Source organism: Trifolium pratense, linkage group LG6 (genome assembly GCF_020283565.1).
Source record: "Trifolium pratense cultivar HEN17-A07 linkage group LG6, ARS_RC_1.1, whole genome shotgun sequence".
Lineage (NCBI taxonomy): Eukaryota > Viridiplantae > Streptophyta > Magnoliopsida > Fabales > Fabaceae > Trifolium > Trifolium pratense.
In genome coordinates this window covers 1,862,127-1,887,172 of record NC_060064.1, presented here as the reverse complement: position 1 = coordinate 1,887,172, position 25,046 = coordinate 1,862,127, and the positions used below count along the sequence as shown (strand labels likewise).

Genomic DNA, 25,046 nt, shown 5'->3' with positions numbered 1-25,046 from the left:
AAGTTCTTTCTTTTTGTCATAACATAGATTCAAAAACACATTAAAAATGTTCCATCTAACAATATGCCTAACAATATTGACATTTACAATGGACCTTATGATTTGAACAAGTGTTAAAAGAGAATTTTTTGATGGGTGGAAGAAAATACTATAAATGTGAGATAAATTGTGATTCCCATTTTAAGTTTTTGAGAGTTAAAAAAATGAATGAGTTGTTAAAAAATGAGATGGCATGGTAAGAATCACTTAATCAACCTAAAAGAGGTTCACCAATTTAGATGCTAAAGTAAATTAACAAAAGGAAACATAGCCTAATATGTTCAATTAATTTTGTTTCCTCTCTAATATAACAATACTTGATCAAAATTTGGTAATTAATAAACAGAGTAGTAGAAAACACTCAAATTATAGCTTGTTCATATAACCTCACCACCTCTACTATCTCTGTCCCTCTCCTCTTTTGTTGCATTTCCTTTTTGCCTCCACTTTCTGTTCCTGTCCTTTTCCAAACAAGCAAACAACACCGCATCTTTTATTTCTTTTGTGGTTGGTTGGGCATGCACAACACACAACACACAACACAAGCTCATACAGCTAGCTAGCATCAAACCTTTTTCATCTCCTCCTCCAATGGGTTAGCTAGTAGCCGAATAATACTCATTCCGATCTTAAATATAAGATTAAGTTAAGTCGACAAAAATTCATGTATCTGATATATTAATATATCCAATTTAAATTTAACCAGATACATTGATTTTTATTGACGACGAAACTTTCTTTTATATTTAAGAAAGACTAGAGTTTAATTTATTCACATGTTAATCCTACCTTGTCACTTTCATTTTTAAGCTTGTGATTGTGTGAATGAATGAAAATGTAGAAGAAATAGAAAATTGCAAACACGAACGCCACGTGTACTTCATAAATTCTCACACAATGCTTATTCCACACATTTGAAGGTGATGATTTCCATGAACACGATTCACCATTTCGTGACACCTCTTTAACCCTTCGTTACTGTTTCCAACTACCATTCGAATTCCTCTATTTTCTTCTTCTTCTTCTTCTTCTTCTTCCTCAAGTTCCTCTTGTTGTTCATCTTCTTCATCATCTTCTTCTTCTTGATCTGGATCTGGTATCAGATGCAATGTCAACCGTCCATCATGTCGAGAAGCATGAAGAATATCCGGTCGATGAATTCTAACTTCCGTTAATTCCAACCTTCCATCTTTCCTCACCGGCCGAAGATAAAAACTAGGTTTACCATTCCGATTCAATGACGTTAACGGCGGTGGAAACGATCTCATCCAATTTCCTCTACTTTCAGCTTTCTTCATCATCATCTTCCTCCTCCAAATCTCATCATTCTCATTCTCATCACAATTCACATTCATTCCATCATCATCATTAATTCTCCTCTCATCACAACTCTCGAATCCAAGACTTTCAGTACAATCTCCGGAGACAAATCCGATCCGCGGCGGAATAGTAATTTCCGTAATATCCGGCTTCGAATTCGACATCGGAACCGGATCAATTCTGTTATCGGCGGTTACGATCGCCAAACCAGAAACAGAGTGAAGATTTTTCTTGAACAAGTTAATAAGAGAAGGAAAAATAAAAGAAAGAGAAAAAGAAAGAATAATAGAAATAGGATAATACAAAAAAAGAGTAGTTGAATCTGTCATTGTTGAAATTTAAAAACATGACAGAGTTTTTTTTTATTTATTTTTTTATGTGTTTGAGATATATGGAAAATAGAAAAGAAGAGAAGAATGGTGTTATGTAGTTAGAGATGATGATGATGGGGTGGCAATGGAGATGATGAGCTGGATGAATGAATGAGTAAACGGTGGTGGGTCCCACGTTGGATTAATACTATGACTTTTTCCTTTAATTAGCATTTTTTGTTGCTAATCAGTTTTACTTCTATATGGGTTAAAATTTAACAATAACATTAACCTCTCTCTAATGTAGCACTGCAGTATGAGACATGAGTTTAATCCATCTCTTTTTTTTTACAGTTTTTTGTCTTTATCTCTTAACTCTTGTTATGCGTGATTTTGATAAAATCTGACTATTTTCAGCATATAATTATCGTGCGTAAAACATTTTTTTTTTGTTTTTTGGTTGAAAAAATAAATATTGTTTTTTTTTTAAGAACAAATAAATATTGTTATTAGGAGATTTTTTTTGGTTTATTTTGTTATTAGGAGATTTTATCAATTATTAGAAACATTGTATTGGGTCAGGTTCGAATATGAACAACTCACTTATTTCTTTTAAGGTTAAAATATTTAGTCACTATATTACTTGACCGGAAGGAAAAAAAAAAAAAAGAAGAGTAATTGTGGTATCCAGAATCCAGTTTCCTTGTTCTCGTTTGGATATGGATAATATAGGTAAGGTAATCCACAAAATAGTGAGCGATATTGAGATTCTTACACCTTTGATTATGTGAAACATTTGATGTACAAAAAACAAGTTAGTGTTTGACAACATCCAATCAAATATACATTTGACGATTGCATCCATATTTTCAACTTCATCTGGCTCACCAGGCTTTTGGTAATGATTCTTTGGCCACATTCATACTCCATGGATGGTGAGTTGGTAGCTTGGGGATGAGTACAAACTGACGAAAGACGAGTCATGGTGGACTAATTTGTAAGCACGATGGAAGTTTTCAACTTGGTCGTGATCTCGGATATCCTAGACGTTGAGATTCAAACTCTAATGATTGGTATAAAGTTGTGCTAGGAGACAAATTATAGAAAGTTTATGTGTTACTCTGACTCTCTCTTCATGTGGTAGAATTGGTGATGAAAGACATTACAAGGTTTCATCACTATGCAAATCTCTTGAAACTCGTCTGGAACTATTTTGCTAAAGATTGGACTATTTCTATTCATCATATTCTTCGAGAGAGGTTAGAGGAATTCATGTGCCTATATTCTCGCTAAATTAGAAGCTAATAGTTCTGACCATCTTATTACATTTAATGAAGTTATGTCATGTGCGTATCCTTTTTCAAAAATTTAGTTATTCATTTTGTTCCTTTTCTCACATAACCAAAAGAAATTAAGTTATTACTTAATCATAAAATGAAAATATCACTAATTTATACTTCTAAACAATAATGTATGGCGTCATTAAAATTTAAAAAGAAAATTAAATACCCGTCCACAATAGACTATTTGTAGAGATAATTTATATTAGAATTTCTCTAGTGATAAACACTAGTTTAGATAGAGTTTATTGTTTTTGTCCCGTGAATTTAACGACATTATATATAATATGTATGGATCAATATTTAAACCAGTACATCCACTTATTTCACATTAAAAAATTGAAATACTAGTCAATAGGTAGACTACTTGGAAAAGGAAAAAAAATGGAAATTTGTATATTCTCGTGCTAATATTGTTTTTAATGAGAATATTGTCGTGCTAATCTGATTTGACTATAATATATATATATATATCAATGACAACAATAAATGAACCCACTTGGGGTTGGTCGAGTGGTGTTGACTTGGGCCCTTGGAATATGCTCCTCTCAAAGTCTCAGGTTCGATTCCCACTGGTGCCAATTTTGGTGGGCTAAGTTCATACGGAGCAAACAAAACTCTGGCTTTAAATGGGGCCCCCGCAAGTGGGCGGTGGGATTGGTCTCCTTGGATTAGTCGGTCCTAAGGCCGGATACCAAGTTTTAAAAAAAAAATGACAACAATAAATGGAAAATAATTGGGATTTCCTTCCAGCAGGTAAGTTCACGGGCATTTTAGAAAATGATTATTGTGGTTGTGAGCTGAGCACCACTTAAACCATAAAATTTCTATCCAACTTTATTGTTATGGTAAGATCTAAAAAGTGGAGTTCATAACTAGTTAGATACAACTCATTTGTAGCTATAATAACTTACAACATAAAATTATCAACAATATAGTAAATTTTAATAGCTTTTCAAAAAAAAAAAAAAATTTCTATATAATATTGATCTCTTTATTTCCTTTTACAAATAAAAAATTTTATTTATTTTGTTATTGGCTGTGGATTGGTCTGTTTAACCTATAGATCATTGTAGGCCAGACTCGAACCAACAAAGATATAAATAAAAAGATTTATTTTTGCCACCCTACTCATTTTCTCGCGCGCCCTACGAATTTATCAAAATATTCCCGTTCGCTACTTAGGTAGCGGATACCCCAAAACACTCTACCTTTATAACGTCCGCTACTTAAGTAGCGGAAGGGTAAAATGGGGAATATGTAAGGCGCGTGAGAAACTGCTGGATGGCAAAAAGTAAATCCCATAAAGAGATACTAACATTGAATAGAATAGAATGCAATGCAATGCAATGCATAGTCACACCAGTCACCAACAAAGAGACTTGTTGATTGTTATTTCCTTCATTCAGAACTTGTTTCCAGAACTTTTATGCAACATCTTGGATTTATTATGAATGCAATTCTGTTGAAACACGGTCATTCCAAATTCAAATCTTCTTTGTTGGATATTTTGTTAAGAGACGCTTGAACTTCTTCGAGAGTACGCCCCTTGGTCTCTGGTACTAGTTTTGCTACAAATAGAATGGTGAAGCCACATATGCTAGAGAATATCAAGAAAGTTCCTGCCCAAAAATAACACATAAATAATTAATAATGAACTTATTCTACATTTTTTGTATTTGAAATGAACTTATTCAACACTTAATGACCTACCTGTTGAACTCCAAGTCATGAGGAAGTTAAAAGCATATGATACAATCCAAGAACACAACCAGTGAACAAATGTTACAAAGCTTCCAGCAGAACCCTTTACATTTATGGGAAATATCTGGTAAAAAAGTGATTATCTAGTCAAGATGAGTACTACTTATAATGATCAAAAATTTCATACGCATGGAACGAGCATAGTACCTCAGACATTATAACCCAAGGTATTCCTCCCATGCCGAGTGAGAAAGATCCTGTATATACCTGATTATTATCATAAGTTCATAACTAAATGGTGAAAATGAATATTATCATATACGGACACGCTTCACCTTATAAATCCTTTTTGTAAGATGAGTTAGACCTAATATAAAAATTTAATAGAAAGGTTCAGACAGATCAATACTAGTACACCGACGAGTGCAAGAATGGGACTGAATTCCGTCCATCTATGCGAGTCCTGTATATTGCAAGTGAAACAATCAATTGTTTAGAAATGACTAATGTGAAAAACAACCTAACAGAACAGATTTTGTTGTTCAGAGAGAACCTCCAAAAAGAATGAGAGTGATGCAAGGACACATCCTAAGCATGTTCCTGATGCAGAGATCTGTATAAATGAAAACATTATGGATTCAGAATTTACATAGTAGAATGAATAGGAAACGCACAAAAGCTCAGCCGGTTTTTACCAGTAAAAGTGGTCGTCTTCCGGACTTATCCATCAGAATTACTCCCAAAGCTGTCATTGGTATCTATGAAAACAGAAATAAGTGAATAGTGTGAAGAGACTCAAGAATGAAGACTCATCAAGATTGGCATCTATCTCATCTTATTCATTTTTAAAAAGACATCAACAAATAAATTATATGAGGAGAATTAAGAACCTGAACAATAACCATTGCAATTGTTCCAATACTTTTGGAAAACCCTGTGATTGACAAGAATTTTCACTTCATGAGAATCATATTATAAATATAATGTTATTGTAATTTCCTTGTTCAAATGGCATATGCTATGAACTATGAAGCACCGACACGCGGAAGCAAGCAATAATTTGAGAAAATAGAACAATTGAATCGTGTAAATGTCGGACATCTGATATGCCTTCAATGTGTAGTGTCAATGGTACATAGGTCATATGATAGAAGCTTAAAAGAAACATGCACGTACCAGCGGAGACAAATATAGAACTTGCATAAAAATAAATGCCATTAACTCCTCCAAACTGTTGTAATATTATCAGGCCAGCTCCCACCTGACAATGTAACTAAATACCGTCAGAATCTTCAAAATTTTAAGGTAAGATGCATGAAACGAGATTAGAAATCTGACTGTAAGTGACTTCAAATACTGCAATTGAAATAATCCAATAATGCTGTCTTCTGTTTGCTGCTGAAAAGTTTCTGTAAAATCCTACAAAAAGTACACCATAGGTGTATAAAATATGTTAAGACCTTATGGTTTCTTCCTTTTTCTTTTCTTGCTTCCTAGTTTGATTATAACCGAAAAATCAACACTATAATTGACAAACGCTTATTATACTCTAATTTCAGTGGCCTCTTGAGAAACATCAGCATTCCTTCCCCTAAGGCGCTGTAAGGTAGACTGACTCCTTTCCCATCGACCAACCTTTGCCTGCAGAACATTGCAACTTATCACTTATTTGTGAATGTAGCACCGATACTATATATTGAAGGCGTTTTGACAAAAATTCTGAAAAAGTTTAGTTGCTTGTTTGAATGTTGTCCAACGCAAATAATCCAAGCAATAAACCTATAGCAGCTTGTGAACAACTCACCAGCCACCTAGGAGACTCAGGAATAAAGGATAGACTCAGAAGCTGTGCAAGACAAGGAAGAGTTCCTGAAATAAATAAAGAAAAAGCTAAGTTGATGCGTGCAAAGACTTACAAATTTCTTTTTGTAAAAAGAAAACCAGAAAGAACAGTTTTACCTATTACAGCCAAAAGCCTCCAATTCAAGTATGCTCCAATAAGATAAGTTAATGATATTCCAAAACAAATCATTAGCTGTCAAGATCATAATTCATACCAAATAAGGATTTTAAGTAAGCCTATATGTGTCATATGTAAAACATATAAATATAGGTATCGATAATAGTATTGCTTTACCTGGTGAATTGCTGTGAACCCCCCTCGAAGATCCTTGGTTGTTATTTCAGCTATATAAACTGGTACCTAAAATGGAAAGGTAAATATCCATTTGTATTTCCTTGGAGTGAATGAATATCATTTGAACTTTAACTATGAGAAAATAAGAATCAAAACAATTAGTACCACATAAGATAGAATTCCCATTCCACATCCTACCAATAGTCTTCCAACATAAAGCCACCAAGCAACCTTCAAACAAAAACCAATCATCAAATATCAATTACTGATAAATCTGAGTAGTCAATTGCTTTTAAAGAAATTTTTCTTGGAATCTTGCAAAAAAGATTAATAAGTAAACTAAATCTCCGAAGGTATAGCTTAGTGGTATGAGTTGAGACTTTGAAGAAGTATTATGAAAGAGATACGTGGTTTGATCCCTACATTAAACTCGGGTTTTTTCCCCTTCCTTCAAATGTAGTTAAGTTTTAAGAGAATATGGGAATGGAGATAGAGAGTAAACCTTTGAGAATGCTATGGCAAGCCATCCCAAGATGCAACATAACTCAGAGAACCCCATAGCCTATAACATCAAATTGAAAGAACAATAAATAAGACAAGAAGTATTCAATCAATATGAATTGTAGTCACGTTTTGAGAAAATATACAATGAATTGGAGAAACTTACAACTCGACGACCAGCATAATCTGCCAAACTACCACTTACAATGGCTCCAATCATTGCTCCAATTGTCATTATTGAACCAAAAAGTGAATACTGCATAAACTCAACTAGTTTGTAACTTAGACTCACTCAAAGTCTATTGAAGCCAGTAAGTATCTTATGAAAACAACTTATAGTTTGTTTGAAAACAATTTTTACTTTGTATTATACTTTTGTTATATAAATAGCTTATACATAAGCACTTCTATGATAAGAGTTTATGCTATAAGCAGTTAGTTAAGTTGTTTTCAAAGAAATTTCAAACCTCAGCTACATCAAGATTGAGATCATCCATGATTCCAGATTGAGCAGGGGATGAATACCCGATCTGCAAGATGAGAATGAGAGTGTTCATTCTAAAATGAATTCAGATACATATCATATACTTTGTAAATCAAATGAGAACTTACAGCAGATCCAAAAACATAAGAACCAAAAACAGCAACAAGGGTGGTAAGTATAAGAATTCTAGTTGGTACCGAACTAGCTTCATCGCCAACAGAAGAAAGTAGAGGAGTTGACATTTTTCTTTCAGTGTCCATGGCAATATCAGAACTCAGAAACAAGAATTACGCAAGTGTAGGAGTTGTGGCTTAAGTTTTATTATTACAGAATTATATGAAAAGGAATCAATAAAAGAAAAACATGAATGTGATGTGTTCGGTTGTTATCATAAATAATAGCCGAAGAAAATGTTAAGAACTCCGAAGATGGGTCCTTCAGTCTTCCATGTGTTCTGTCCCACTACCACCCTATACAACAATGTGTTAGTTCATGATGTAGGATATAGATGGAATCTTTGCAGTAAGAATAAATCAACATCATAATATCATACTTGCAAATTCAATATTATGTTTTTCAAAGATTCACCCAAACACACATACAGTGATAGACGGTGCAAAGAATTTTTACACTATCAATCATTCAGATCATTAGAAATATTTGACTTTTATAATAACCAATTCTAAGTCAGACACGTGATTGAATGTGATGTGCTAACAGTGTAAATTTTTTTACAAAGACGGTGCATAAAAATTAAACTAAATTCTTTTTGCTAAAGATTTTTTAGTTTTTTTTTTAATTATGAAAATTTTCATCCAGACAGATCACATATTCATCTACTGTGAAATGTTTTGGAACTATACTCAAGTTTCACATGTGAAATATGATATAGAATGACTGAATGACATGTGAAATGTTTTGGAACTATACTCATATTTAGCACATGCTATCAAAATTTGTGGAGGAGAAATTAGATGAGAGGACACTAGATATTATTATGTCGGTGGCTTCTTCAATAGAGTTATTGAAATGAAAAATAATACAACAAAAATCCAAAATAAGGTACACAGTGTAAGAACTAGAGTACAATATCAGAGATTCAAATCTACATGTAATAGTAACTTACCAATATCATCCTCCAAATAAAATTTCTGAAAAAAAACTGAAGATGTTTTGGTATAAACACCTATTTCTAAATCGCATTCTGTCAAAACAAAGTGTAAATAACAGACTATTACAAAACAATAATTGACTGTGAGACTTGCCAAATCCAATTTTCCTGCTTTCCCGTCTTTTTTTAGGGAAGGAAACCTTTATTTACAATCAATCTGCCATTTTTGAAAACATCTTACTGGGTTTTTGTACATGGAATTCATCTCTTTGTTGAATAAGCTTGAATTTCTTCTAGTGTTTTGCTACATATAGAACAGTGAAGCTTGTTTCCAGAACCTTTTTGCACCATCTTGGATTTATTATGCATGCAATTCTGTTAACATGGTCATGCTAAATTCATATATTTGTTGGATATGGATTCAGAGACGCTTGAACTTCTTCGAGTGTACGCCCCTTGGTCTCTGGTACTAGTTTTGCTACAAATAGAATAGTGAGGCCACATATGCTAGAGAAGATCAAGAAAGTTCCTGCCCAAAAATAACGAATTAATAATGAACTTATTCTACACTAAATAACCATTCCCGACTTATTCTAGAGTAAATGGGAACCTACCTGCAGAATTCCAAGTCATGAGGAAGTTAAAAGTATATGATACAATCCAAGAACACAACCAGTGAACAAATGTTACAAAGCTTCCAGCAGAACCCTTCACATTTATGGGAAATATCTGGTAAAAAAATGATTATCTAGTCAAGATGAGTCCTACTTATTATGATCAAAATTTTCATAGGCTTGGAAGGAGCATAGTACCTCAGACATTATAACCCAGGGTATTCCTCCCATGCCGAGTGAGAAAGATCCTGTAAATACCTGGTTATGATCATAACTAAATGGTGAAAATCTGTAGTATCATATACTCTTTAACCTTACAGGTGTCGCGGTTTTCTTAAACCAATCTATTTCATGAATTCAAATATTAAGGTTGGTTAAGAAACAGTGACGGTATAACTCAAGTGCCATGAGTAAAATACATTAAGTCTTGAAAAAAGTTTATAAAGGATACAAGTGCCATGACTAAAATACATTAAGTCTTGAAAAAAGTTTATAAAGGATACAATTCACCTTAAAAATCGTTTTTGTGAGATGAGTTAGACCCCATATAAAAATCTAATAGAAAGGATCAGATAGATCATTACCAGTACACCGACGAGTGCCAAAATGGGACTGAATTCCGTCCATTTATGTGAGTCCTGTATTTTGCAAGTGAAACAATCTATTGATTTAGATAAGACTAATATGAAAAACAACCTAACATAACAGATTTTGTTGTTAAGAGAGAACCTGCAAAAAGAACGAGAGGGATGCAAGGACGCATCCTAAGCATGTTCCTGATGCAGAGATCTGTATAAATGAAAACATTCTGATTCAGAATTTACAAAATAGAATGAATAGGAAACGCAAAAAAGCTCAATCGTTTTTTACCAGTAAAAGTGGTCGTCTTCCAGATTTATCCATCAAAATTACTCCCAAAGCTGTCATTGGTATCTATGAAAACAGAAATGAGTGAATAGTTTCAAGAGAATTGTCAAGATATCTATCTCATCTTATTCATTATTAAGAAGACATCAACAAATAAATTATACGAGGAGAATTAAGAACCTGAACAATAACCATTGCTACTGTTCCAATACTTTTTGAAAACCCTGTGATGGATATGAATTTTCACTTTCATGAGAATCATATTATAAATCTATGTTAAAGTAATCGCCTTATTTAAATATGGCATATCCTATGAAGCACTGACACGCTGATACCAGCAATAATTTGAGAAAATAGAATAATTGAATTGTGTCGATGTCGGACATCTGACACACCTTCAATTTGAAGTGTCAATGCTACATAGGGCATGTGATAGAAGCATGAACGAAACCTGCACGTACCAGCAGAGACAAATATAGAACTTGCATAAAAAGCAATGCCATTAACCCCTCCAAACTGTTGTAATACTATCAGGCCAACTGCCACCTAACAATGTAACAAAATACCATAAGAATCTGCAAAAATTTAAGATAAGATGCATTAAATTTGCCTAGAAATCTGACTGTAAGTGACTTCAAATACTGCAATTGAAATAATCCCATGATGCTGTCTTCTGTTTGCTGCTGAAAGGCTTCTGTAAAATCCTACAAAAAGCACACCAGTGTATAAAATATGTTAAGACCTTATGGTTTCTTCCTTTTTCTTTTCTTGCTTCCTAGTTAGATTATAACTGAAAGATCAACATTATAACGAAGAAATGCTCATTATATACTCTAATTTCAGTGGCCTCTTCAGAAACATCAGCATTCTTTCCCCTAAGGCGCTGTAAAGCAGATTGACTCCTTTCCCAGCGACCAACCTTTGCCTGTAGAATATTGCAACTTATCAGTTATTTGCAACCTTTGTGTGTCCGACACCAACACGACACTGACACTTGTGATTACATGCAATCATTTCTATTTTCTCAAATTGTTAACAATGTCTACATGTCAATATTGGTGTTGTGTCTGGTGTCTGTATTTTTCTGGTGACAAGTTTTGGCTCCAACTATTTGACAAAAAATATGTAAAAATTTAGTTGCTTGTTTGAATGTTATCCAACACAACTAGTCCAAGCAATAAACTTATAGCATCTTGTGAACAACTCACCAGCCACCTAGGAGACTCGGGAATAAAGGATAGACTCAAAAGCTGTGCAAGACAAGGAATAGTTCCTGAAATAAAGAAAGAAAACTGGCTAAGTTGATGCAAAGACTTTTAAATTTCTTTTTGTAAAAGAAAGTCAGAAAGAACATTTTTACCTATTAGAGCCAAGACCCTCCAATTCAAGTATGCTCCAATAAGATAAGTCAATGATACCCCAAAACAAATCATTAGCTGTCAAGATCATACCAAATAAGGATTTAAAATAAGCCTATATGTATCATAGGTAAAACATAGGTGGTAAGTCACAAACAAAAAGAGTAGTATGATCTTGTAACTTCATAACATATAATAGTAGTGTTCTTGCTTTACCTGATGAATTGCAGTGAATCCCCCTCGAAGATCCTTGGTTGTTATTTCAGCTATATAAACTGGTACCTAAAATGGTAAGGAAATTAATTATCCATGAATATCAGTTAAACTGTAATTATTAGAAACTGAGAATCAAAAAAATTAGTACCACATAAGATAGAATTCCCATTCCACATCCTAACAATAGTCTTCCAACATAAAGCCACCAAGAAACCTTCAAACAAGAAAAACCAACCATCAAATATCAACTACTGAACCTTGTGGATAAGGTCATTGAACTGATAATCTGAGTAGCCAGTTGCTTTTAAAGAAATTTTGCTTGGAATCTTGCAAAAAAGATTAATAAGTAAATTAAATCAACACATGCATTAAGCTCATTCCATGCAGGTTTTTTCCCTTCCTTGAAATATAGTTAAGTCTTAGGATGCATGCTACCATAATGTAAGCAACTAAGAGAACTTGGGAATGGAGACAGAGAAAGTAAGAAATAGTAAACCTTCGAGAAAACTATAGCAAGCCATCCCAAGATGCAGCAAAGCTCGGAGAACCCCATGGCCTATAACACAAAATTGAAAGAACGATATATAAGACAAAAAGCATTCAATTAATATTAATTGGAGACAAATTTTGAGAAATACGCAGGGAATTGAAGAAACTTACAACTCGGCGACCTGCATAATCTGCTAAACTACCACTTACAATGGCTCCAACCATTGCTCCAATTGTCAATATTGAACCAAAAAGTGAATACTGCATAAATTCAACTAGTTTGACTTAGAGAGAAATGAAGGCAAATTAGATAAAGAAGCGTTTATATGATTCAAACATTCAAAAAAAACTTCGGTTCAAACCTCAGCTACATCAAGATTAAGGTCATCCATGATTCCAGATTGAGCAGGGGATGAATACCCCACCTGCAAGATGAGAGTCATAATTGTCATTCTAAATTGAATTCTGATATATATGATGAATTTCATAATAAGAAAAAAAATGTAAGTGGGAACTTACAGCAGAGCCAAAAACATAAGAACCAGAGACAGCAACAAGGGTGGTAAGTATAAGAACTCTAGTTGGTACTGATCTAGCTTCTTCGCGAATAGAAGAAAGTAGACGAGTTGAAAATTTTCTTTTAGAGTCCATGGCAATCTACAGTCAGAACTCAGAAGCAACAAATAAGCTACACAGAAGCTTTAAGAATAGAGTGTACGAGTTGTGCCTTAGTTTTGTTGTGAAGGTGTTCTATTGTTATCATAAATAACTCTGAAGCTGTCTTCACTCTTCTTCTATGTTTGTATATTATCTTAAATGTGAGGAATGATGATGCAGTAACCCTGTCCCACTGCCACGTATGGGGTCTTCACTCTTTCATGTCATTTTGATTTAATTTATATGCACTGACACACAATGTAAAAAAAATTACACATCAATCATAGTCTTCGGATCATTAGAAATATTTGACTTTTATCATAACGACTATTAAGTCACACACATGAATTAATGTGATATAATGACATTATAAAACTTTTTACGGTGCATGGAAATTAATCTCATTTCTTTTTCCTAAGGATTTTTTAGTTTTTTTTTATATATCTATGAAATATTTTATCCAAGAGAGATCACATATTCATCCACAGTGAAAAAAATTGGAACTATATTCATGAAGTTTCACATCAGAAATATCATATAGAATGACAGATAATATATACTGTACCATGCTTAGCACATGCTATCAAAATTTGTGGAGGAGAAATTAGATGAGAGGAGACTTGATATTATTTTGCCCGTTACTTCTTCAATAAAGTTATTGAAATGATATTTTATACAACAAAAATCCAAAATAAGCTACACAAGGTAGAACTAGTTGAGTACAATATCAGAGAATCAAATCTACATGTATTTCTAAATCGCATTCTGTCAAAACAAAAAGTGTAAATAACAGACTAGTACAATACAATACAATAATTACGGAGACTTCCCAAATGCAATGTTACTTATTGAGAAATACTTATATGGCCACAAGCCTAAATAAATATTTCTTAGGCACACTCACATTAAACTAAAAAAATTAAATAGAAAGGGATTAAAGTAACATTAATTGATGTGACTATTTTATTTTTAGTTTTTTTTATTTGTGAGTGTGCCTAAATTGTGTGCCCAAACACTTAAGATTATCTCGTTCATGCTTTTTCCATCATTTTATGGTCAATGATGTTTCATGAAACCTTCATTTACAATCAATCAACCATTTTTGAAAACTTCTTACTGGGTTTTTGGTACATGGAATTCATCTCTTTGTTGAATTGAATTTGAATTCAACAAAGCTTGAATTTCTTCTAGTGTATGCCCCTTGGTCTCAGAAAATAGCTTTGCTACGAATAGAACAGTGAAGCTTATTTCCAGAACCTTTATGCACCATCTTGGATTTATTATGCATGCAATTCTGTTAACATGGTCATGCCAAATTCAAATCTCTGTTGGATATTCTGTTAAGAGACGCTTGAACTTCTTCGAGAGTACGCCCCTTGGTCTCTGGTACTAGTTTTGCTACAAATAGAATGGTGAGGCCACATATGCTAGAGAATATCACGAAAGTTTCTGCCCAAAAATAACAATTTAATAATGAACTTATTCTACACTAAATAACCATTCCCGACTAATTCTAGAGTAAATGGGAACCACCTGCAGAATTCCAAGTCATGAGGAAGTTAAAAGCATATGATACAATCCAAGAACACAAGTACACAACCAGTGAACAAATGTTACAAAGCTTCCAGCAGAACCCTTCACATTTATGGGAAATATCTGGTAAAAAAAATGATTATCTAGTCAAGATGAGTACTACTTATAATGATCAAAATTTTCATAGGCATGGAAGGAGAATAGTACCTCAGACATTATAACCCAGGGTATTCCTCCCATGCCAAGTGAGAAAGATCCAATAAATACCTGGTTATTATCATAACTAAACGGTGAAAATGAATAATAATCAGGCATCGCGGTTTTCTTAAACAAAATCTATTTTATGACCACAAATATTAAGTTTGGTGAAAAAACAGTTAAAGTATAACTCAAGTCCCGCAATTGAAATAGATACGTCCTAAAAAATGTTTATAAAGGACAAACTTCACCTTATAAATCCTTTTCGTACGAAGAGTTAGACCTAAAAAATCTAATAGAAAGGATCAGACAGATCATAACTAGTACACCGACGAGTGCCAGAATGGGACTGAATTCCATCCACTTATGTGAGTCCTGTATATTGCAAGTGAAACAATCTATTGATTTAGAAAGGACTAATGTGAAAAACAACCTAACATAACAGATTTTGTTCAGAAAACCTGCAAAAAGAATGAGAGGGATGCAAAGACGCATCCTAAGCATGTTCCTGATGCAGAGATCTGTATAAATGAAAACATTTTGGATTCAGAATTTACAGAATAGAATGAATAGGAAACGCACAAAAGTGCAACCCTTTTTTACCAGTAAAAGTGGTATTCTTCCAGATTTATCCATCAAAATTACTCCCAAAGCTGACATTGGTATCTATGAAAACAGAAATGAGTGAAAATTGTTAAGAAACTCAGGAATGAAGACTCGTCAAAATTGGCGTCTAACTCTTCTTACTCATTATTAAGAAGACATCAACAAATAAATTATATGAGGAGAATTAAGAACCTGAATAATAACCAATGCTACTGTTCCAATACTTTTGGAAAACCCTGTGATGGATAAGAATTTTCACTTTCATGAGAATCATATTATGAACTAATGTTACTGCAATCCCTTCTTTAAATGGCATATGCTATGAAGTACAGACACACCGAAACAGACAATAATTTGAAAATAGAACAATTGAATCGTGTCAATGTCGGACATCTGACACCTGCATGAATGAAAATTGCACGTACCAGCAGAGACAAATATAGAACTTGAATAAAAAGTAATGCCATTAATTCCTCCAAACTGTTGTAATATTATCAGGCCAACTCCCACCTACAATGTAACTAAATACCATAAAAATCTGCAAAATTTTAAGATAAGATGCATGTAATGAGACTAGAAATCTGACTGTAAGTGACTTCAAATACTGCAATTGAAATAATCCCATGATACTGTCTTCTGTTTGCTGCTGAAAGGCTTCTATAAAATCCTACAAATAAAAGTACAATTCATAAGATAATATACTGATACATTTGGTTTCTTCCTTTGTCTTTTCTTGCTTCCTAGTGTTATTATAACTGAAAAATCAAGACTACAACGAAAAAACGCTCATTGTATACTCTAATTTCAGTGGCCTCTTCAGAAACATCAGCATTCTTTCCCCTAAGGTGCTGTAAAGCAGATTTACTCCTTTCCCAGCAACCAACCTTTGCCTGCAGAATATTGCAACTAATCAAATATTTGTGAATGTAGCACTGATACTTTATATTGAAGGTGTGTCCGACACTGACACTTGTGATTACATGCAATAACTTCTATTTTCTCAAATTATTAACAGTGCCTATATGTATTGTCAATATTGGTGTTGTGTACAGTGTCTGTATTTTTCTAATGACAAGTTTTGACTCCAACTATTTGACAAAAATTATGAAAAAAATTAGTTGCTTGTTTGAATGTTATCCAAAACAACTAGTCCAAGCAATAAACTTATAGCATCTTGTGAACAACTCACCAGCCACCTAGGAGACTCGGAATAAAGGATAGGCTCAGAAGCTGTGCAAGACAAGGAATAGTTCCTGAAATAAATAAAGAAAAAGCTAAGTTGATGCAAAGACATTTAAGTTTATTTTTGTAAAAAGAAAACCCAAAAAATCATTTTTACCTATTAGAGCCAAAACCCTCCAATTCAAATATGCTCCAATAAGATAAGTTAATGATACCCCAAAACAAATCATTAGCTGTCAAGATCATACCAAATAAGGATTTAAAATAAGCCTATATGTATCATATGTAAAGCATAGGTGGTAAGTCATACACAAAAAGAGTAGTATGATATTGAAACTTCATACCATATAATAGAGTGTTCTTGATTTACATGATGAATTGCAGTGAATCCCCCTCGAAGATCCTTGGTTGTTATTTCAGCTATATAAACTGGTACCTAAAATGCAAAGGGAATTATCCATGAATATCATTTAAACTGTAATTATGAGAAACTGAGAATCATAACAATTAGTACCACATAAGATAGAATTCCCATTCCACATCCTAACAATAGTCTTCCAACATAAAGCCACCAAGCAACCTTCAAACAAGAAAAACCAATCATCAAATATCAACTACTGAATCTTGTGGATAAGGTCATTGAACTGATAATCTGAGTAGTCTTTTAAAGAAATTTTGCTTGGAATCTTGCATAAAAGATTAATAAGTAAATTAAATCCACGCATGCATTAAGCTCATTTCATGCAGGTTTTTTCTCCCTCCTTAAAATATAGTTATGTACTTATGTTAAGTCTTAGGATGCATGCGACCAGAATGTAAGCAACAAAGAGAACTTGGGAATGGGAGACAAAGAAAGTAAGAAATAGTAAACCTTCGAGAAAACTATAGCAAGCCATCCCAAGAGGCAGCAAAGCTCGGAGAACCCCATGGCCTATAACATAAAGCATTCAATTAATATCAATTCTAGTCAAATTTTGAGAAATACACACATAATTGAAGAAACTTACAACTCGGCGACCTGCATAATCTGCTAAACTACCACTTACAATGGCTCCAATCATTGCTCCAATCGTCAGTATTGAACCAAAAACTGAATACTGCATAAATTCAACAGGTTTGAGGTAGACTCACTCGTAGTCAATCGAAGCCAGTAATAGATATATAACCAGTTTGGATTGGCTTTGTTGAACTAATCCGATAGATAAGCACTTGTGACACAGTTTGGGAGAGCTTATGGAAACAGCTTATGACATTTGCATATCAACTTATTTCCATGAACTCTGCAGTGTAGCTTAAGAAACAGCTTATACTGTAACTTGTTTGCAAAACAATTTTACTTTTTTTTTTATCTTTTGTTATATAAATAGATTATACATAAACACTTATAATTATATGATAAGCACTTATGTGCAGTTACTTAGGTTGTTTTCAAAGAAAGTTGAGACCTCAGCTACGTCAAGATTGAGGTCATCCATGATTCCAGATTGAGCAGGGGATGAATACCCCACCTGCAAGTTGAAAAAATCGGCAATAGAATCCAAAAAAGAACAAAAATTGATAATGATGAATAAAATGACGAAATTTGAAATCCTTTCAATTGGTGCGAATGTGCGATGGGAGGAGGAATCAATCATGGCACCTTCTTGAAGCCATTAATTTTCACGGTGCGCTCTCTCCGTAGAGACCACAACGATGGTGCACCATTTTTATTTTGGCTGAAAGATAGCGACCGGTGGAGGTGAGAACAAGTGTCACCGGTCACGTGCCGGTGGTTACTTTATATTTTTATTTGATTTTAATTATTACTGCTTAAGTACAAACCTAAATGTTAGCGGACACACAAACTTAATATAAAGATAATGAAATGGTGTGATTAAATTATTTTATATTTAAATTTTTTTCAAGTGTGTGCGCACAAATTTACGGTGAAAAAACTTGGAGCTATATTCATATGAAGTTTCACATCAGAAATACTATGATGAAAAATTCTACTATAGACACAAGCCTAAATAAATTTAGTTTAGGCACATTCACAATCAAGATTAAAAGTTAAAGATAAAATAATTAAATTGATATTGATTGATGTGACAATTTTATTTTTTATTTAATTTTTTACGTTTGTGTTATAGAAGAATACCTCTACTATGATATAGAAAGACAGATAATATATACCATATTTTGCACATGCTATCAAAATTTGTGGAGGAAAAAAAATTAGATGAGAGGAGACTTGATATTATTTTGTCCTATACTTCTTCAATAAAGTTATTGAAATGAAAAATAATACAACAAAAATCCAAAATAAGGTACACAAGGTAAGAACTAGTTGAGTACAGTATCAAAGATCCAAATCTACATGTAATACTAGTATTGTCTTAACAATCCGGTCCCCCAAATAAAATTCCTGAAAAACAACTGAAGATGTTATGGTATAAACACCTATTTCTAAGGATGTGTAAATCACGTTCTGTCAACAAAAACAAAAGTGTAAATAACAGACTATTACAATACAATAATTACTGAGACTTCCCAAATGCAATTTTCCTGCTTTTTCCATCTTTTTATGGCTACGATGTTTCATGAAACCTTTATAATCTGCCATTTTTGAAAACTTCTTACTGGGTTTTTTGTACATGGAATTCATCTCTTTGTTGAATTTGAATTCAACGAAGCTTGAATTTCTTCTAGTGTACGCCCCTTGGTCTCAGGAACTAGTTTTGCTACGAATAGAATAGTGAAGCCACATGTAACAGCGAATCCAATGAAAGTTCCTGGCCGAACATAACATAATAATCAATTTTATTTCTTATATATGTACTATATAATAAAATAAAAAATCATTCAGGAGACGATGGATATGAATATTAAAAGCAAACATACCTGTTGAACTCCAAGTCATGAGGAAATTAAAAGCATATGATATAATCCAAGAGCACAACCAGTTAACCAAGGTTACTAAGCTTCCAGCAGAACCCTTCACGTTAATAGGAAATATCTGAAAAATAAAACATAACCATTCATCATCATTCTGAGGATTTATTATGCTTGGATTTTTATATTCATGAGTTCAGACATATTAAGATTAAGCTACCTCAGACATTATAACCCATGGAATTGCTCCCATGCCTAACGAGTAAGATCCAACGTAGACCTGGCCATTAACAAAATTTAAAAGAGAATTACATTTATTTACCAACAGATTCAAGTCTTAACGCAATTATAGCCCATGTAGGGAAATACAAGGCCAGTGAAAGATTTGAAGAATTTCATTAGATATACTAGAAATGCCAGTAGTATTATGCAATTGACTTGAGATTTTTAATGGCTCATAAAAAAGAGTAACAATTTACTCCATCATTTAGAGCTTAAATTTATGAGATTTCACACAATAGTCCAAGATTCGACATATGCGGGGATGATTGCATAAGCATTACCAGTACACCAACAAGCGCCAGAATAGGACTGACTTCCTTCCATTTATGTATGTCCTGCATAAGAAAAGTATAACCGATCTTAGTAATAATCCATACATGGAAAACATTTATTAGAGCATATATTCTGGTATGAAAAGAACCTGCAAGAAGAATGATAGGGCTGCGAGGAAGCATCCTATGCAAGTTCCCACTGCAGACAACTGTTTAAGAGTCAAAATTTCGGATTCAGAATTTACAAAACGCAGCAAAGTATGAAGTGATAAAAGCTCAAACTTATATTACCAGTAAAAGTGGTCGTCTTCCAGATCTATCCATCAAAAATACTCCTAAAGTTGTCATTGGAATCTATATACACAAATGATGAAATTGTGTGAAGATAATTAAGGGTGCATTTATCACCTTATACAGAATTAAGCCAACATAAATTATGAAATTGTGTGTGAAGAGAATTAATAACCTTAACAGCAACCATGGCTATAGTTCCAATACTCTCCGAGAACCCTGTCATAGATAAGAAATTTCACAGTTGTGTGAATCATGTCATCATAAATCTAATATTCTCACATTTGTCATATAGTAGTAAAAGTAGCATTAGCATACAAAAGAACCTACACATACCAGCAGAGATAAATATAGAATTTGCATAGAAAACAATGCCATTAATCCCTCCAAACTGTTGTAGTATCATCAAGCCGAGTCCTACCTAACCAAAGTAACTTAATATCATAAGAGTCTGCAAATATATTGAAGATATGCTGCATGAATAAGACTAATTTAGAAAGCTCACTGTAAGTGACTTCAAATATTGCAATTGAAATAAGCCAATAATGCTAGCCTCTGTTTGCTGCTGAAGTTCTTCTGTATAATCCTACAAATAAAAGTACAATTTCATAAGATGATATACTAATACATTTGGTTTCTTCCTTTTGCAACACAAGAGTAGCATTCTAATGAAGAAAAAAAGTAATTATATACTCTGATTTCATTGGCCTCTTTATAAATGTCGGCATTCTTCCCCCTAAGACGCTGTAAAGAAGAATCACTCTCTTTCAAGCGACCGACCTTTGCCTGCAAAAGATCGCAAGTATCACTCGGTGACATGTCTTGACTCCAACACACACAAAAAATGATGAAAAAACTTCAGTTCCCAAACAATCAACTCATGAACAACTCACCAGCCATCTAGGAGAATCAGGGATAAAGGGAAGACTCAGAAGTTGTACAAGACATGGAACAATTCCTGAGATAAAGACAAAAAGGATTCTGAGAGTAACATCACACACTTTGTTTTGTGAAAAGAACACCGAAAAAAAAGAATGTTACCTATTACAGCCAAAATCCGCCAGTTCACAAATGCTCCAATGAGATAGGTTAATGACATCCCACAGCAGATCATTAACTGTACAAATAATACCAAATAGAGATTTGAAATACGTCTCTAAGACTATACGTGATGCGATGACGTATGCAAAATACAAAGTGAAAAACAAAAAGAAAAAAGTGAATTGATATTATATCATTATATGCAATGTTGCTTCACCTGATGAACTGCGGTGAATCCACCTCTAAGATTCTTGGGTGTTATTTCTGCTATATAAACTGGTACCTATTATGCAAAGGGAAGTGTTTAATTGTATTCCTATGGTGAATGAATATCATTTTAATTGCAATTTTAACAAATAACGCGTCAGAAAAATTACCACATAAGATAGCAGACCAATCCCACATCCTACCAATAGTCTTCCAATGTATAGCCACAAAGCATCCTTCAAACAAAGAAACAAGCACACCAAAGGTTTAGATATCAACAACTGAACTTGGGGAAACCCCGTGGAAATGAGGACATTTGACTTATAGAATCTTAGAGCCCATTTACTTTGCGAAAACATTTTCTATTTTATTTCCTAAAATTTGTGTTAGTCTTACTTGTTAACAAGAATATTGACTTTTGAAGTGAACAATTGTCTTGCATTTTTGGAAACAATGAAATGGCAAAAGAACTATTTTCATTATTTCCAGAAATGCATCATTCCTAGCTAACATTTTATCTTCTCTCCATCACAATGAGTCACTTCAAAAGTATATCACCTCTTGTTATAAGAATAAATAGTTTTCTTTGTCAGCCAAATAAGCTTCGTTGTTAATCGAGGGGGATGATAATGTCTAAATGATACATATAGTCCTTCTATTTTGTCAATGACATTGATGTCCCCTCAATTACACTGAGTAGAAGGGTGTCATTTCGACATACTTGAGGGAGGGGAGTGCAATTTCTTCAACAAATAAGTGTGTGTGTGTGTATGTGTGTGTGTATAGCATATCTTAGGGGTGCTAAGTGCAATTTCCCCTAGTTAATATAATGGCTTATACTTCAAATTTTCAATAGTTAAAATAAATAAATCCTTTCCTTGGAATTAATATAAGTTATATTAGACATGTTCAATTAATAAGTACACAATCAACATAAATAAAATGTCATAAATCTCACATAATGTGATACTTAAGCTATGAGTCTCTCGCACCTATTGATGGTCTTTTTAGGTTGGACTTTCTTTATGTTAAGTCATAACAGAAAACAATGAAATTTGTGAATGAAGTGGAAGAAATGAATGGCAAACCTTTGCGGACGTAATGGCAAGCCATCCCAAAATGCAGAATAGCTGTGAGAATCCCATGGCCTGTTCAGCATTACACAAAATAACCAAAATTAATTAAGGCCGAATACGACTAACAACATTCGATAAGTTTAAAAAAGCAAAACTTACAAGACGACGACCAACATAATCTGCTATTGTACCACTGACAATGGCACCAATCATAGCTCCAATAGTCAATATTGAACCGAAAATTGAAAACTACATAAGCACAAAGAGTTTGACTCATCAATCAATCATTGATAAGCTAAAATTAACAATGAATATTACACGAAAGTTAGTTAGTTAGTTGAAATTGAAACCTGAGAAACACCGAGATTGAGGTCAATCATGATTCTAGATTGAGTAGGGGAAGAATAGCCGATCTGAAAACAAAATCAGTTGTGATTCAGACAATTTAATAGATTTTATAAACTTTTTTAAGAAAATGATGAAAAACTTACAGCAGTGCCAAAAACGTAAGAACCGAAAACAGCAACAAAGGTGCTAAGTATGAGAGTAGGTGGTGGTAAATAAGAAGAAGATGCGTTCTGCTTCTGTTTGTTTCCTTCATCATCATCAGAATCATGCCGTTGTGATTCAACGTTCCTTCTGAATAATAGAGGAGTTGAAGATTCGGTGCTTTTGCTGTCCATGATTCAGATTAGAGAGAGTTGAAAAATAGAGGAGTTATGCAGTTATGACTTATGAGAGAAATAGTTATATAGTTAATTACCAATGGCGTTGTTGACCAAAATTGCAAGTGGGAATTTGGATATTGTTGCTTTGAACAGAAGAAGACATTTGCATGTCCAGCTCAGCGGCTGCGCTGACCGGCCGTGGTGGATGGATAGATATCTACTAATCGGGGGGCTTTTTCCGCACCGTGACGTAGTAGTATTTGTCGCTGTGCGGCGTGCGTGCACGTTTTATCCCTGTTAAATTTTCATATATTATAAGCTTGTATACACAAGCAAACTCTAAACTCTAATTTATTTTCTCTGTTTTCCCTCCATTTTATCTTGCAATTTTTATTAAAAAATAATATAATTTTGTCTTGAATAGGATTCGAACCGGCAACCCTTTAGTGCAAAGCAATATTTTCAACCACTATGACAAGTATACCAATTGTGATTAAAATTATGTGCAATAATTGATAAGCACCATCAATTTTAAAAGTATATCATATCAAAATTATTGTTGACTATATTATTCATCACGAAATATTTTTATGTCTTTCCTGATCAATGATTTTTTTTCTACCGGATCATAAATTTAGAGAATAATTATCATGTGAGATTTAGAAAGTTATTATCACGTGTAATTTGGAAAGTTATTATCAAACTCAATTTTGCTAAATCAATTTTTTTGCAATACAACCAAACACAACCATAGTCATGTCACTAATCACATTCATTATTTTGATTTTAACATTGCATATTTAATATTAACCGATGATCAATTGATACAATATGCACTAGCAGACCAATTGTGATTTAAACTATGTCCACAAAGTGTTAAGCTCCATCAACTTTCATAGGAAAGATTTCATACGACAATTAAGCACCATCAATTTTCATTGCACAATTTAAACAATTAAAAACCGATAATCTCATATATTATAAGCTTGCTAACATAAGCTAACCCTAAACCAAATTTTTTCCCCTCTCATTTTCTCTTTCTTTTTATTGCAGCTTTTTATTAACAAAATACAGATTTGTCATTGAACTTGCATCCCTTACTTACAATAAAACCTTTCAACCGCTAAAACATGTGCTTCAATTATGAAAGAATTTAGGAATCCTAATATGTTAACCCTGTTTTCAATAAATTTGAACGGCGGAATTAATCACAATTTTTATTTATTTATGGATGTCTACTTAAGTTTATGTTCTTGATTATGTCTTTAATTTTTTTTTTAACCTTTAATTATCATCAATTTTTTAACCTTTAGTTATCAGTAATTTTTTTTTAATAAGTAAACAAAACGATGGGTTCCAAAATTATTTAAAAAATATATAAAATATAAAATAAGCACATAAATAAATATAGAATAATTAGTCCATGAAATTTCTCATACTACTCTTATTGAAAATGCTCTTAGAATTTTTATATTTTATTTTTTATTATTACATATTACACCCAATTAGACCCATGCGGCCATGCACCGCATGGGTCAAAGTTCTAGTATGATATGAATCTCTCCAGTCTTCACATGTGAAGATTCTCTGCATTTTTTTTTTTTCTTTCTATAATATGCATTTTTTTTACCTTTTCTATTTATATTAGTGACTTAAAACGAGTGATTTTAT

The 25,046-nt window shown here is 33.1% G+C and overlaps 3 protein-coding genes and 1 pseudogene across 8 annotated transcripts; all 4 read right to left on the bottom strand.

Annotated features, from left to right (window-relative positions):
• LOC123890869 (protein FANTASTIC FOUR 1-like) lies at positions 1-1,830 on the bottom strand. The gene has a single exon (XM_045940588.1). The coding sequence runs from the start codon at positions 1,686-1,688 to the stop codon at positions 930-932; it is 759 nt and encodes a 252-aa protein (XP_045796544.1). The 5' UTR covers positions 1,689-1,830; the 3' UTR covers positions 1-929.
• A 2,103-nt stretch (positions 1,831-3,933) lies between these two features.
• Positions 3,934-13,356, bottom strand: LOC123890867 (sugar transporter ERD6-like 5). 5 transcript variants are annotated; one of them, XM_045940584.1, is made up of 18 exons: positions 13,011-13,279; positions 12,854-12,916; positions 12,663-12,752; positions 12,499-12,558; positions 12,151-12,216; positions 12,003-12,068; positions 11,789-11,864; positions 11,637-11,701; positions 11,261-11,353; positions 11,052-11,132; positions 10,890-10,974; positions 10,609-10,652; positions 10,432-10,494; positions 10,291-10,350; positions 10,146-10,199; positions 9,760-9,819; positions 9,562-9,676; positions 3,934-4,632 (listed from the first exon to the last, which is right to left on the bottom strand). In XM_045940584.1, exons 1-18 carry the CDS (start codon positions 13,140-13,142, stop codon positions 4,487-4,489), a joined length of 1,419 nt encoding a protein of 472 aa, XP_045796540.1. In that variant the 5' UTR covers positions 13,143-13,279; the 3' UTR covers positions 3,934-4,486. The 5 variants fall into 5 exon arrangements, 3 of the variants coding, with proteins under 3 accessions (XP_045796540.1, XP_045796541.1, XP_045796542.1); XM_045940585.1 differs by lacking the exons at positions 9,562-9,676; positions 9,760-9,819; positions 10,146-10,199; ... (12 more) ...; positions 12,854-12,916; positions 13,011-13,279 and adding exons at positions 4,724-4,838; positions 4,922-4,981; positions 5,124-5,177; ... (12 more) ...; positions 7,820-7,882; positions 7,965-8,741; XR_006802962.1 differs by lacking the exons at positions 9,562-9,676; positions 9,760-9,819; positions 10,146-10,199; ... (12 more) ...; positions 12,854-12,916; positions 13,011-13,279 and adding exons at positions 4,724-4,838; positions 4,922-4,971; positions 5,124-5,177; ... (12 more) ...; positions 7,820-7,882; positions 7,965-8,531 and having other exon boundaries at positions 4,582-4,632.
• Positions 13,357-13,500: 144 nt separating this feature from the next.
• Positions 13,501-18,395, bottom strand: LOC123890868 (annotated as a pseudogene).
• Positions 18,396-18,903: 508 nt separating this feature from the next.
• On the bottom strand, positions 18,904-23,684 carry LOC123890865 (sugar transporter ERD6-like 5). 2 transcript variants are annotated; one of them, XM_045940582.1, is made up of 20 exons: positions 23,471-23,651; positions 23,199-23,382; positions 23,058-23,120; positions 22,867-22,956; positions 22,720-22,779; positions 21,802-21,867; positions 21,642-21,707; positions 21,425-21,500; positions 21,277-21,341; positions 21,077-21,169; positions 20,889-20,969; positions 20,720-20,804; positions 20,559-20,602; positions 20,384-20,446; positions 20,242-20,301; positions 20,102-20,155; positions 19,759-19,818; positions 19,548-19,662; positions 19,298-19,438; positions 18,904-19,234 (listed from the first exon to the last, which is right to left on the bottom strand). In XM_045940582.1, the coding sequence occupies exons 1-19, from the start codon at positions 23,542-23,544 to the stop codon at positions 19,308-19,310; spliced, it is 1,530 nt and encodes a 509-aa protein (XP_045796538.1). In that variant the 5' UTR covers positions 23,545-23,651; the 3' UTR covers positions 18,904-19,234; positions 19,298-19,307. The 2 variants fall into 2 exon arrangements, with proteins under 2 accessions (XP_045796538.1, XP_045796539.1); XM_045940583.1 differs by having other exon boundaries at positions 18,904-19,438; positions 23,471-23,684.
• Between the last annotated feature and the right edge of the window lie 1,362 nt (positions 23,685-25,046).